The 15,606-nt window shown below is 33.4% G+C and overlaps 1 protein-coding gene across 1 annotated transcript in view; it reads left to right on the top strand.

The window, feature by feature from the left end:
- Window positions 1-15,606, top strand: part of plx (PTB_TBC1D1_like and TBC domain-containing protein plx) — a 77,830-nt gene that overhangs the window by 5,808 nt on the left and 56,416 nt on the right. Inside the window, exons 3-4 of the mRNA XM_088259046.1 lie at window positions 409-497; window positions 3,920-4,025. Of these exons, the coding sequence (XP_088115172.1) occupies window positions 409-497; window positions 3,920-4,025 (195 nt within the window). The remainder of the gene's footprint in view (window positions 1-408; window positions 498-3,919; window positions 4,026-15,606) is intronic.

Below are 15,606 nucleotides of genomic sequence, written 5' to 3'. Positions count from 1 at the left end.
ATATCGAGGTTTTACTGTATATATGTAACGTTGTAATATTTTTCTTTGTAAATTGGGTGTAAATAATATGTAAAGTGGGTGTATAATAATAAAATAAACAATGTGTTGCTTTGTAATTAAAGTTCATAATTAAAGTTTATTCTTAATTTATCTTTATAATATTTTTCTATCTATCTATCTGATTCTGACAGTTCAGAATATTATATTTTTTCTATCGGATGTCTTTTGTTTTATTCTGTGCGACGCATGCGACATCTGGTGGTAGAACTGTTTTATGTAGGTACTATTTGTAAGTACTTAATAAAATGTATAGGTAGGTACCTAGGTATTTTATTACATATATATACATAAATGTATATGACGTTTGTATAATATTTACGAATTATAATTACTGTTTCTGTATTTTAGTTATGCCTTGGCGTCGAGAACGGAACTATACTCGCCTACGATGTCAACTTTGAACTTCAATTTGCGCACAGACTACAGAACATCGCGAGGTAAATATCATTTTATTACAATTTTAGTTTTGTACCGCCTCCGTAGTGTAATGGTCAGCACGCTCGGCTACGTGTAACATTCACCAATTCTACCCATTATTGACAACCATAATACTCAAATTCTTGGAAGTTCTATATATATGAACCAATTTTAAAACATTGTTCTTGAATCACTAGAACTTCACTAGAGACATCTATTGGTGAGATGAAAAGAAGCTTTTTATTGAGCAGAAAATCTTTTATTGGTATGTGGGGTCCGAATACTGGATAAGTAATCACACACATGAGTAACGCCTGAAAATATCATTTTCATTTTTATTATCTAAGCTTAAAATTTATATATTTATAAAATTAATTGACTTTGTTTTCACCACTTTTTTATTAATACAATTTAAACTACCGGTTTCGATTTAGAATTTTAATGAAGTGTGTGGAAGTTTTTTTTAGAGTATTTCAATGTTTTTGATTTAAAATATCCCTGACGATGACAAGGTACTAATTATAAGTTAATTAATTTTATAAAGATATAATAAAATGTGTCACAAAGTATCTGCGGAAAACATTCAAGAAATTATAATTTATAACTTCATATTAGACTTCCATATTCTTCTTCATCTTTGATGAGATGTCAAAAAATAATAAATAACTCCTGTAATTGGAGATAATCCAGATTTTGTGAACAGGTATTTGCACACACTCAAAATGTTGGAAATCATGTAATACAGAAGTCCACATTATGGGATTTCACATTACGGTATATCCTATTTGTGTATTTACCTATCGGGAATTCCTAAAACTAGATCCCAGATAATGGGATTTCACTTTGCGGGATTGATATCCTCGCATACAAAGCGATTTGACAAGTCGCTCACTCCTTTCAAGAACGTCATAAATCGTCAATTTTCAGTTGTGCATGTTTTTCGGAATGCCCATAAAATGTACTATATTCCAGCAAAAGAGGCATATTTTTAACTTAATATTTACCCGCTACAGGGCAGAAAGTGTTGTTTTTGCATTTTGAATAAAAGGTATTGTTTAATTATTTTTTTAAATATACTTAATATTTTTCAAATGGAGAAAAAACCTTCAGGTTCTACCTAAAAAGATCTGTTGCACAGTAAAAAGTTCAATAAGTGACTTGATATTTATTTTTTATAAATTGTATTATATTTTTAAACTGTAATAACATTCTCCTGAAAAACCTAGTTTTTTTATTAATTACGTTCTTGAAAGGAGTGAGCGATATGTCATTTATTTATTCTACACCAAATTTATTCCATACGAAAATAGGTTGCATGGATCATTTCTCTATCACCATTTTACCGCATATTACCGCAAGTGGCTAGTAATGTATTTTTAATACATTGTATTGTATTATCATTCTCCATCCTGCAAAATCTTTTTTTTATACCATACCCTTTTTTTTAAATCTGAATGTTTTTTAATAGTTATTATAACATAAATGTAGAATTGTTTAATTGGCTTTATTTTTATTAATAAAATATAAATATAACCCTTATCCGCACCCCAATGGTGCATAGGGCACTGCGTCATATAAACGCAGTGTTATCTTGATCGTTTACACATGAAGGAAAGGTGATCAGCCCTCCGCTTCAGGTACCAGTCCAGGGTAATATTGAATAAATATGACAGTGAAAAAATCACTTATATTTATTTGACCCCCCCTGGGAATCGAACCCGGGACCTCCAGAACGGTAGCCAAGCGTGCTGACCATTACACTACGGAGGCGGACATTTATTAATGTAACTATTTTTGTTAATGTAATGTAATGTTTATTATTGTTAATGTAACTATATTTACTATAAACTTTTATTGTAATGTAAAGCTGTACAATTCCAGAACAAATAAAATAAATAAATAAATAATATTTTTAAACTTTAGAATCGTTCCCCTGAAACATTAAGTTTTTCGATATATGACGTTCTTGACACGAGTGAGCAAAGTGGCGCCTACAGCACACAGATATGTCGCAATCACACATTACAATATGCAACACCTTCATGTAATGGCTATGTATACATGGTAATTACATCATATATTTACCGCCAATTTGACATTGAATCCCAGAGGGCGCTCTAATCGACGTCATAATTATTATCACATTTTATTAACGGTCATTAAAATGTGTTTGCAAACCTGTGAACATCGTTTGAATCGAAAATGATTAACTAATTACTGCTCACTCCGTTTCTCTGCAGGGGTAGACAGAGAGGATGGAACGCCTCACTACTCTGTCCCGACATACTGCTAGCTTCCTTCACTTCCATACATCTAATAAAATAATATAACAAAACCCCTATCCGCACCCCAATGGTGCATAGGGCACTGTGTCATAAAAACGCAGTGTTATCTTGATCGTTTGCGCATGAAGGAAAGGTGATCAGCCCTCCGCTTCAGGTACCAGTCCATGGTAATATTGAATAAATATTACAGTGAAAAAATCACTTATGTTTTTCCCCCCCTTGGGAATCGAACCCGGGACCTCCAGAACGGTAGCCGAGCGTGCTGACCATTACACTACGGAGGCGGACAAATACCATACATCTAGTCAATTTTTATTTTATTTCCTGCACTCACCCCTCTCGATATAGTTATCCACTTTTCCATCCCTTGAGAACATGCTTCCTAGATATAAAAATTGGACTAATATATAATTTACTAAAGTATACGATAAGCATTATCGACTTTGTGGTATGGTAATATAACACTTTTTTTCATTCATTGTGCACTTTGTGTAATGCAGTGTTTTTTAAAAGGTGTTTTATTATTCACACAATGAATAATGAATGATTAGAGTGTTAAAAGAATTTAATTTTCTTCTAGTCATACATGCCCTTCGATTACGTAGACTTTCGACACCACCAGAATTTAGGTCCTGATTGATCTGATCGTGTCAAGTCTTTTTCGGCCGTCCTCGTTCAGTTCTCTCACATTTTCCGCTCACAATCGCCAAATATAGATGAAGAAGAATATTGAAGTCTGGGCATTTGCGGGGCTTACGTCATAGGCTGGTTTTAGCGATCTATTTACACACGATTGTAACATTCTCCAATTCTACCCATGATTGACAACTACACTACTCAAATTCTTGGACGCTCCATAAATATAATTTTATCACGACCCAATTTCGAAGCATTGTACTTGAATCACTAGAATTTTCTCTAGAGACATCTATTGGCGAGATGAAAAAGTCTTTTTTCTATTGAGCAGAAACTTTTTTCCATAGAAATGTCACTTTACACACGTGTAGCATTCGGCAATTCTACCCATGATTAACACCACCATGTAATTGAATCACTAGAAATTCCACTACTGACATCTATTGGTGAGATGAAGAAGCTTTTTATTGAGCAGAAACTCTTTACTACAGAAATGTCTAATTTTCGATTGGGTGTTTCAGGTTTTCACAGATACAAAATACTCCAAACGAGTTCCTTTATTTCCTCAAGGATTCGAAGGACCAACAACTGTCTTGTCATCTCTTTCTAGCGGGATCTTCTGAAGAGGTAAGAAAATATACATTTTTACATTATTTTTAACTTAATATTCATCGCATACATATTTACTTATTTAAACTTCATGTACAGAAAAGAAATAACCACATTGGTGGGCTTCTTGCTAGAAAGCAGTATTTTCCGACCAACCAAAAACAGACTAGTGATATCGATCAAAACGTTTGATACCATATATAGCTGTTTGCAATCAGAGGGTAGATAGTACTTGAACATTTAAAAATATACAATACAAATTGATGATAATAAGGAAGGCAAAGGAAAGAGGGAGTTTAGGGAAGGAGGTAGAGGGAAAAACTAAGGGAGGAGGTTTTATGGCAATATTGTCAAACCAACCAAAAATAGACTAGTGATATTGATCAAAACGTTTGATATCATATACTTATAGCTGTTTGCAATCAGAGGGTGGATAGTACTTGAACATAAAACATATTACAAATTGATGATAATAAGGAAGGCAAAGGAGTTTAGGGAAGGAGGTAGAGGGAAAAACTAATGGCAATATTGTCCGACCAACTAAAAACAGACTAGTGATATTGATGAAAACGTTTGATATCATATATAGCTGTTTGCAATCAGAGGGTGGATAGTACTTGAACATAAAACATATTACAAATTGATGATAATAAGGAAGGCAAAGGAGTTTAGGGAAGGAGGTAGAGGGAAAAACTAATGGCAATATTGTCCGACCAACTAAAAACAGACTAGTGATATTGATGAAAACGTTTGATATCATATATAGCTGTTTGCAATCAGAGGGTAGATAGTACTTGAACATTTAAAAAAACATAAATTACAAATTGATGATAAGGAAGGCAGAGGAAAGAGGTAGTTTAGGGAAGGAGGTAGAGGGAAAAACTAAGCGAGGAGGTTTTATGGCAATATTGTCCGACCAACCAAAAACAGACTAGTGATATTGATGAAAACGTTTGATATCATATATAGCTGTTTGCAATCAGAGGGTAGATAGTACTTGAACATTTAAAAAAAACATAAATTACAAATTGATTATAAGGAAGGCAGAAGAAAGAAGTAGTTTAGGGAAGGAGGTAGAGGGAAATACTAAGGGAAGAGGTTTTATGGCAATATTGTCCACCCAATCAAGAACAGACTAGTGATATTGATCAAAACGTTTGATACCATATATAGCTGTTTGCAATCAGAGGGTAGATAGAACTTGAACATTTAAAAAAAACCTAAATTATAAATTGATGATAATAAGGAAGGCAAAGGAAATAGGGAGTTTAGGGAAGGAGGTAGAGGGGAAAACTAAGCGAGGAGGTTTTATGGTAATATTGTCCACCCAACCAAAAACAGACTAGTGATATTGATCAAAACGTTTGATACCATATATAGCTGTTTGCAATCAGAGGATGGATAGTACTTGAACATAAAACATATTACAAATTGATGATAATAAAGAAGGCAAAGGAGTTTAGGGAAGGAGGTAGAGGGAAAAACTAATGGCAATATTGTCCGAACAACTAAAAACAGACTAGTGATATTGATCAAAACGTTTGATACCATATATAGCTGTTTGCAATCAGAGGGTAGATAGTACTTGAACATTTAAAAAAACATAAATTACAAATTGATGATAATAAGGAAGGCAAAGGAAATAGGGAGTTTAGGGAAGGAGGTAGAGGGAAAAACTAAAGGAGGAGGTTTTATGGCAATATTGTCCGAAAAACCAAAAACAAACTAGTGATTTTGACCAAAACGTTTGATACCATATATAGCTGTTTGCAATCAGAGGGTAGATAGTACTTGAACATTTAAAAAAACATAAATTACAAATTGATGATAAGGAAGGCAGAGGAAAGAGGTAGTTTAGGGAAGGAGGTAGAGGGAAAAACTAAGCGAGGAGGTTTTATGGCAATATTGTCCACCCAACCAAAAACAGACTAGTGATATTGATCAACACGTTTGATACCATATATAGCTGTTTGCAATCAGAGGGTAGATAGTACTTGAACATTTAAAAAAACATAAATTACAAATTGATGATAAGGAAGGTAGAGGAAAGAGGTAGTTTAGGGAAGGAGGTAGAGGGAAAAACTAAGCGAGGAGGTTTTATGGCAATATTGTCCACCCAACCAAAAACAGACTAGTGATATTGATCAACACGTTTGATACCATATATAGCTGTTTGCAATCAGAGGGTGGATAGTACTTGAACATAAAACATATTACAAATTGATGATAATAAGGAAGGCAAAGGAGTTTAGGGAAGGAGGTAGAGGGAAAAACTAATGGCAATATTGTCCGACCAACTAAAAACAGACTAGTGATATTGATGAAAACGTTTGATATCATATATAGCTGTTTGCAATCAGAGGGTGGATAGTACTTGAACATAAAACATATTACAAATTGATGATAATAAGGAAGGCAAAGGAGTTTAGGGAAGGAGGTAGAGGGAAAAACTAATGGCAATATTGTCCGACCAACTAAAAACAGACTAGTGATATTGATGAAAACGTTTGATATCATATATAGCTGTTTGCAATCAGAGGGTGGATAGTACTTGAACATAAAACATATTACAAATTGATGATAATAAGGAAGGCAAAGGAGTTTAGGGAAGGAGGTAGAGGGAAAAACTAATGGCAATATTGTCCGACCAACTAAAAACAGACTAGTGATATTGATGAAAACGTTTGATATCATATATAGCTGTTTGCAATCAGAGGGTAGATAGTACTTGAACATTTAAAAAAACATAAATTACAAATTGATGATAAGGAAGGCAGAGGAAAGAGGTAGTTTAGGGAAGGAGGTAGAGGGAAAAACTAAGCGAGGTGGTTTTATGGCAATATTGTCCGACCAACCAAAAACAGACTAGTGATATTGATGAAAACGTTTGATATCATATATAGCTGTTTGCAATCAGAGGGTAGATAGTACTTGAACATTTAAAAAAAAAAATTACAAATGGACAATTAAAAAAAACATAATTTACAAAAGATGATGATAATAAGGAGGGCAAAGGAAAAAGGGAGTTTAGGGATTATATTATTTTATTTTATTTGTTTGGAAATTGTACAGCTTTACATTAAAATATATAATAAAAAAATAGTTACATAACTTAAAATAAAATAGTAGCTTAATTAATATATTATTTTGTACATATCTTTATGTTTCTGTGGTAAACAATAATTGGTTTGTTTAATGTATATCGCTCACTCCTTTCAAGAACGTCATAAATCAAAAAACTTGTTTTTTCAGGAGAACGTTTTTAAAGTTTAAAATTTTAATACAATGTATTAAAAATAAATTTCAAGCCACTTATTGAACTTTTTACTGTGCAACAGATCTTTTAAGGTAAAACCTGAAGGTTTTTTCTCCATTTGAAAAACATTAAGTATATTAAAAAAAATTTAAACAATACCTTTTCTTTAATATGCAAAAAAACAACATTTTCTGCCCTGTAGCGGGTAAATATTAAGTTTAAAATATGCCTCTTTTGCTGGGATAAAGTACATTTTCTGAGCATTCCGAAAACATGCACGACTGAAAATTGACGATTTTTCGATTTATGACGTTCTTGAAAGGAGTGAGTGATATATGATCGCCGATTATTTCGACTCTTATGTGACAAATCTTTATTTATATAGGATGTCGAATCCATTGAATCTATAGTGTTATTTTTAGGGATCAACCTTGTTCATTTCTTATCAACTTAACGCATTCACTATCATTTTTAGGACATATAAACCCTATATGCTTTAAATCCTTGTACATAATAAAAGGCAAGGAGATTTTTATAGGTAACTTATAAATATATTTGTCCGCACGCTCGGCTACCGTTCTGGAGGTCCCAGGTTCGAATCCTAGGGGGGGGGGTCAAATAAATATAAGTGTTTTTTTCGTTCTTATATTTATTCCATACTACGCTGGGCTAGTACCTGAAGTGGAGGGCTGATCACCTTTTCTTCATGTGATAACGATCAAGATAACACTGAGTTTATATGATGCAGTGCCCTATGCGCCATTGGGGTGTGGATAAGGGTTTGAAGATGAAGAAGAATAAGAAATATATATATATATATATATATATATATATATATATATATATATATATATATATATAGATATATATATATATATATATATATATATATATATATATATATATATATATATATATATTTTTTTTTTTTTTTTTTTTAAGCCGACAGTAGAGCCTGGAGTTGGTTTGCGAATTCCATATGCTCTACACGGGGAGCGGATGCGGACTAATTGATAAATATAAATGATTCAATAGTTACATTCCAATTCTGTGGCCTTTCTCTATAAATAGCATTGAAAATGTTAATATTTATGTAATTGGACCAAGATTATCTCCGCCACTTGTTCAACCTGTTTATCCGTGTGTGATCATGGAGACAATTCTACATTTGTCGTTATATATATATATATATATATATATATATATATATATATATATATATATATATATATATATATATATATATATATATATATATATATATATCGTAGTCGTACGGGAGATAGTGACCAACTAACAAAACGTAAAATGTTCAGGAGGGCCATTTAAGTCACTTTTGCTTGGCAAGAAAATAAACATCAATGCAGTTAGTCATTTTTAACAAGTCAATATATCATACTTCCAAGTTTAAATTCCTTTAATATATCAAATAGTCAATTATCACGTAATGTAATATAGCAATGTAACCAATATTAAAAACAAACAACAATATTAAAAAACAAACAAAAAATGTATTTGAAAAAATCATTTAAGCTTAGAGCCGCCACTGATAATAGGTTACTGCTAATAATAGGTTCGTGTGTTTGTTTCTGCTCATTTCCGGCTTCCGAGATGTTATTTCTTGCATCTGCAACAGCCTGCATCACTCCCGGACATGCACAATCACCATAGAATGCATTATAACACTCAGGCGACCATGGCCTTAAGATCACCTTCATGGATAACGTGTATCCATGGCAATCGCCTTTATAGGAAATTTATACATAATTTTACTTAACTTCTTACGAAAAATACAGTAAGGATTTCATGTATTTTTTAAAATAACGGTCTCTGATTATTAAAAAGTTTATAAAATAAAACAACAAGTAGATGGGTAGACGTTCGACTGCGAAACTGGCGTCGCGGGTTCGTCGCCGCCAATTGCAAAATAAATTCAAGAAAGACTTATTTTCAATTGGTCTGGGTGTTTGTGATGTATTTTTCACATTCACCTCCCCCATCCTTACTACCCTACCTGCAGACAAGCCTCTGATATAGGTTTTGCGGGTTATTCCTTTATAAAATATTATTTAAAGTGAAACTGACTTCAAACACAAGAAAAGTCAGTGGCTGACTCAGTACTGCTATTGTATAAATTGAATTCAAGTCAGAACAGCACGGCTCTCCAAATTTAAAACACAGTAAGGGACATTTTTTTTGTAGTAGTTTTTTTTGCATTTTTGGAAAAATAATGCAAAAAAAAACTACTACAAAAAAATGTCCCTTACTGTGTTTTAAATTTGGACAGCCGAGCACTGTCGCGTCAGTGTCTATCCTACCTGCAGACAAGCCACTAAAATTAAAGGCTTTGCGGGTTAAAAATAAAAATAAAATGCTCATCTCAGCCTTGCAGTCTTTCCTTATATCATCATTCTAACGTCTGCCACACATCGTTTGCCTCATATTCGTGTTGTTTGATATTATTATTTATTGATTCGGCATTAACTTTGTGGAATGACATGATTATTTTAATAAAAATTAAACACTCGAATAATCCGCTGAATTGAGTTTTATTTTTATTTACGACTAGTTTCCAAAACGACAATTGTTTTCATCTTCTGGTACAAATTAAAACTAACGAATAAAAATTTTAAACGAATTTGACTCTCACACACTTAAATTATTACACTCTGTTACAAATAAAGGTCAAGTCATGAATAATTTAGAAAATTTAGAAATACATAATAATAAAAATAATAATAAAACCCTTATCCGCACCCTAATAGTGCATAGGGCACTGCGTCATATAAACGCAGTGTTATCTTGATCGTTTACACATGAAGGAAAGGTGATCAGCCCTCCGCTTCAGGTACCAGTCCAGTGTAATATTGAATAAATATGACAGTGAAAAAATCACTTATATTTATTTTACCCCCCTTGGGAATCGAACCCGGGACCTCCAGAACGGTAGCCGAGCGTGCTGACCATTACACTACGGAGGCGGACAGATTAACCAATTAATAATATACTGTTTCAATTTTTTTTTTAAACCCTTATCCGCACCCCAATGGTGCATAGGGCACTGCGTCATATAAACGCAGTGTTATCTTGATCGTTTACACATGAAGGAAAGGTGATCAGCCCTCCGCTTCAGGTACCAGTCCAGGGTAATATTGAATAAATATTACAGTGCAAAAATCATTAATATTTATTTGACCCCCCTGGGAATCGAACTCGGGACCTTCAGAACGGTAGCCGAGCGTGCTGACCATTACACTACGGAGGCGGACAATACGTCAAAATATGTCACCATTATTATCAATGTTTCCTTTTACAAAAAATGTTGTTCCTTAACCCCCCTCCCTATATTTATTAACCTATATATACACCTAAATATATTTTTATTCGTTAGTTTTAATTTGTACCAGAAGATGAAAACAATTGTCGTTTTCGAAACTAGCCGTAAATAAAAATAAAACTCGATAAAGTGGATTATTCAAGTGTTTAATTTTTACAATGATTAAAGAAAACACTGGTTTTTTACCACTTGAGTTTTATTATAGACTACATGTTTCAGAAGTTAAACTTCCATCATTCAGGTCTGTATAATAACAGTCTGTTATTATACAGACCTGAATAATGGAAGTTTAACTTCTGAAACATGTAGTCTATAATAAAACTCAAGTGGTAAAAAACAAGTGTTTTCTTTAATCACTGTAAAATGTCTTACCACAAAGTTAATGCCGAAACAATAAATAAATGTTTAATTTTTATTTAAATTATTATTCTTTGACATCTCATCAAAGATGAAGAAGAATATGGAAGTCTGGGCATTTACGGGGCTTACGACCGTCATAGGCTGGTTTAAGTGATCACTTTACACACGTGCAACATTCACCAATTCTACCCATCATTGACAACCACACTACTCAAATTCTTGGAAGTTCTATATATATGAACCAATTTAGAAACCTTGTTCATGAATCACTAAAACTTCACTAGAGACATCTATTGGTGAGATGTAAAGAAGCTCTTTATTAAGCAGAAACTCTTATATTAGTATGTGAGATCCGAATCCCGGATTATAATCACACACATGAGAAACGCCAGAAAATACCATTTTCATTTCTATTATTATTATTATTATTAAGCTTATAATTTGACCAGATAATTTATTTAAATTGTTTGATACTCGTTACGATCCACAGCTGTAGGCACATTCGCTCGTGTGTGGACGCTATGAGAGTGGTGTGTAATGGCGATGTGTAGGGGGGTGACGCAAGACGCGAGCCGACCTCCGCTCTTCATTAACAAGGCAAAGTGCAGCGGGTTAATTGCTATTCGCTTGTTATTCCGCACTCGACAACCAGTTTTTCCATTATTTTATTTTAATTCTCTCGTTTTCCGGCGTTTCCGCTTGTATAATGCATCAAACTTACTTCACAGCAAACTCCTTTGCTTCTCCTTTAGAACTTCTTTATAATACAACATTTTGAGTGTCTCCAAATACTTTTTTTTTAAAAAGTGGTGAAAACAAAGTCAATTAATTTTATAAAGATATTATAAATTTAAAGCTTGGGCATTTACGGGGCTGACGAAAAAAAAGAAAATAACTCCTGTAATTGGAGATAATCCAGATTTTGTGAACAAGTATTTGGACACACTCAAAATGTTGTACATAAATTATCTGGTCAAATTATAAGCTTAAATAATAAAAATGAAAATGGTATTTTCTGGCGTTTCTCATGTGTGTGATTGAAATCCAGGATTCGGACCTCACATACTAATATAAGAGTTTCTGCTTAGTAAAACGCTTCTTTACATCTCACCAATAGATGTCTCTAGTGAAGTTCTAGTGATTCAAGAACAAGGTTTCTAAATTGGTTCATATATATAGAACTTCCAAGTATTTGAGTAGTGTGGTTGTCAATAATGGGTAGAATTGGTGAATGTTACACGTGTGTAAAGTGATCACTTAAACCAGCCTATGACGGTCGTCAGCCCCGTAAATGCCCAGACTTCCATATTCTTCTTCATCTTTGATGAGATGTCAAAAAATAATATGAAAATAACTCCTGTAATTGGAGATAATCCAGATTTTGTGAACAAGTATTTGGACACACTCAAAATGTTGTAATCATACCGCGTTTGAAAATGACGCATAATGCATCGAAACACGTGTCACAATTGATTTTAAGTAATAGTGGTATTTAAGTAAAACTTAAATTTTGACTTAAGTAATGACCTATTAATTACATGGGCAAGGTCATGAAAATGACTTAAAGTCAATTAATCGCAATTGCTTAAGTCGCGGCGTTTGCCAAACGAGTATTTAGCGATCCCATACGAAATATCGTCGACAGGCATTCTGCCAATTATTTCCCTTAAGAGGGGAGTTCATACTGTAGACTAGTGACGTAAAAACAGACAATGGATCTTTGTCAGACGGGAGGAATATCTAATTTGACATATAATAAAATAATAAAACCCTTATCCGCACCCCAATGGTCCATAGGGCACTGCATCATGTAAACGCAGTGTTATCTTGATCGTTTACACATGAAGGAAAGGTGATCAGCCCTCCGCTTCAGGTACCAGTCCAGGGTAATATTGAATAAATATGACAGTGAAAAAATCACTTATATTTATTTTACCCCCCTTGGGAATCGAACCCGGGACCTCCAGAACGGTAGCCGAGCGTGCTGACCATTACACTACGGAGGCGGACATTTAACATACTCAACCTATAAAGGATTGTATAAGACTCGTGAAGTGTTTATAACAGTCGATATTATCAATATTTTCATTCATCATTCATCATTTTCTTTTGGAAAAATTAGCATGCGAAAAAACGTCATTTTTGTAAGTTGGCAATGAATAACGTCACAGAAACGATGGAGTTATTTTAATGTTGGTCCGTGGTGGCTCATATCATAAAGATACTGAGTGTGATATCTACAAATCAGTATAGAAAACTTTTTGTAACGCATTATTTGTTTTTTTTTTACAATTTTTTTGATGACACTTGACCAAAGATGTCTCTGTAAGGATAGAATTATCCTTTTGATTGAAATATCAACTAAAATCAGTTAGAAATCAAAACTTTACATCCCTGGCATAATGTTTTATTGAGTTATTTTTGCAAGTTTTCTTGTTAATTTATCACATTTCTGATCTAGACACACGATAAAATACATGCATAATAGTTTTATGTACCATATTAATTGGTAAAACAGTAAAAGTTATAATTTATAGATAGTATATTTTTATAACTCGGTTGAATTTGAACGCCTTTGACCCTTCAAAGTATGAGTCACACGCGAGCGTTATGACTTGTCGGACTGATTTGTACCACAAAATCAAACAATTTAGTGCGTACTACCCTTTTCTGCATTTAATATTATTATTTATATGTTTGTTCTTGTTTTATCAGGTGCAAAATATGAGCGCCTCATTGTTTGACAAACCATATCACCTCCCCTCCGGGCGGGGCAACTTTCTCACATGCGGGGATACGTTCAATTAGTGTATTTGTGTACATGTTTTGAAAAAAAAAACTGATATGCGTATGGGTTAGTAAAAAAGTGGTTAAAAAAGTTACTTAATTTTATAAAGTTTAAAAAAAAAAAGTTTATGAAAGTTGTCCGCCTCCGTATTGTAATGGTCAGCATGCTCGCCTACCGTTCTGGAGGTCCCGGGTTCGATTCCCAGGGGGGTTTAATAAATATAAGTGATTTTTTCACTCTAATATTTATTCAATATTACACTGGACTGGTACCTGAAGTGGAGGGCTGATCACCTTTCCTTCATGTGTAAACGATCGAGATAACACTGCGTTTATATGAAGCAGTGCCCTATGCACCATTGGGTGCGGTAAGGGTTTTACTATTATTAATAAAAGTGTTTCTGCTCAATAAAAAGCTTCTTTTAATCTCACCTATATCATTGTTAATGAACTACATGGGGGTACTGATTTAAATAAAATAAAATGAAAAATCTTCTTCTTCTTACCTTCTTCCGTACCCAATGGTGAATAGGGCACTGCATCAAATTAACGCAATTTTAAGTTGGTCCTCGTCTTACGCTTCAGGTATGATTCCAGGGTAATATTAAAGCGAAAAGTCACTTATATTTATATTGATATCTCTGGGAATCGAACCGGAGACTTACTAATATATATTTTTTTCACGTTTTTCATAAAATAACCGTTTCAAAAGAACAATACAATACGAAATGTCACATTTTAACGACTGCCCTCTTAACGCATACAACGAAAATCAATTGTATCCAATAGATAATAATCGTTCAGCATTACGTGTGATGTGACATACGAACGATAAAAACAGTCAATAAAAAATGTTTTAATATAAATATTTAACATATTTCCAGTGATAATCAGTGAATTTGTGTTTCGGTTTTAAAAAAACTACATAATATTTTACATATTATACAAAGTGTTTGTGACGACCTTGCAACAAAACTACGTACAGTAAAACCTCGATATAACGTACCTCTATCTGACGATCTTTGGATATAACGAATTCCAGTGAAATGTAAAAAAAAAACGTCTTGTTTGCTAATCCTAGATAACTGAACTATATTTGTAGATACAATGCCATTTGTGGATCGCGCAATATTGACATATCGCTCACTCCTTTCAACAACGTCATATATCAAAAATCGTCATTATTCATATTTTGTCCGCCTCCGTAGTGTTATGGTCAGCATGCTTGGCTACCGTTCTGGAGGTCCCGGGTTCGATTCCCAGGGGGGTTTAATAAATATCAGTGATTTTTTCACTCTAATATTTATTCAATATTACACTGGACTGGTACCTGAAGCGGAGGGCTGATCACCTTTCCTTCACGTGTAAACGATCGAGATAACACTGCGTTTATATGAAGCAGTGCCCTATGCACCATCGGGGTGTGGTAAGGGTTTTACTATATTATTATTATGTTTTCGGAATGCCCAGAAAATGTACTATATCCCAGCAAAGGCGGCATATTTTTAAATTAATATTTACCCGCTACAGGACAGAAAGTGTTGTTTTTGCATTTTAAAGAAAAGGTGTTGTTTAATTATTTTTTTAACATACTAAATATTTTTCAAATGCAGAAACAACATTCAGGTTTTACCTAAAAAGATCTGTTGCACAGTAAAAATTTCAATAAGTGGCTTGACATTTATTTGAAAAAAATTGTATTACATTTTTAAACTTTAAAAACGATCTCCTGAAAAATCAAGTTTTTTTTTATATATGACGTTGTTGAAAGGAGTGAGCGATATGTAGTTTCCGAAACTAGTCGTAAAATGTAATGCTTAACACACTAAAGACGAGTGTTTTTTACGCCTGCGGACCGC

The sequence above is a fragment of the Brachycentrus maculatus genome, unplaced genomic scaffold, assembly GCF_059751285.1.
Source record: "Brachycentrus maculatus isolate JH-2025_06_01 unplaced genomic scaffold, ASM5975128v1 h1tg000108l, whole genome shotgun sequence".
Lineage (NCBI taxonomy): Eukaryota > Metazoa > Arthropoda > Insecta > Trichoptera > Brachycentridae > Brachycentrus > Brachycentrus maculatus.
This window is presented reverse-complemented; position numbering and strand designations above follow the sequence as displayed.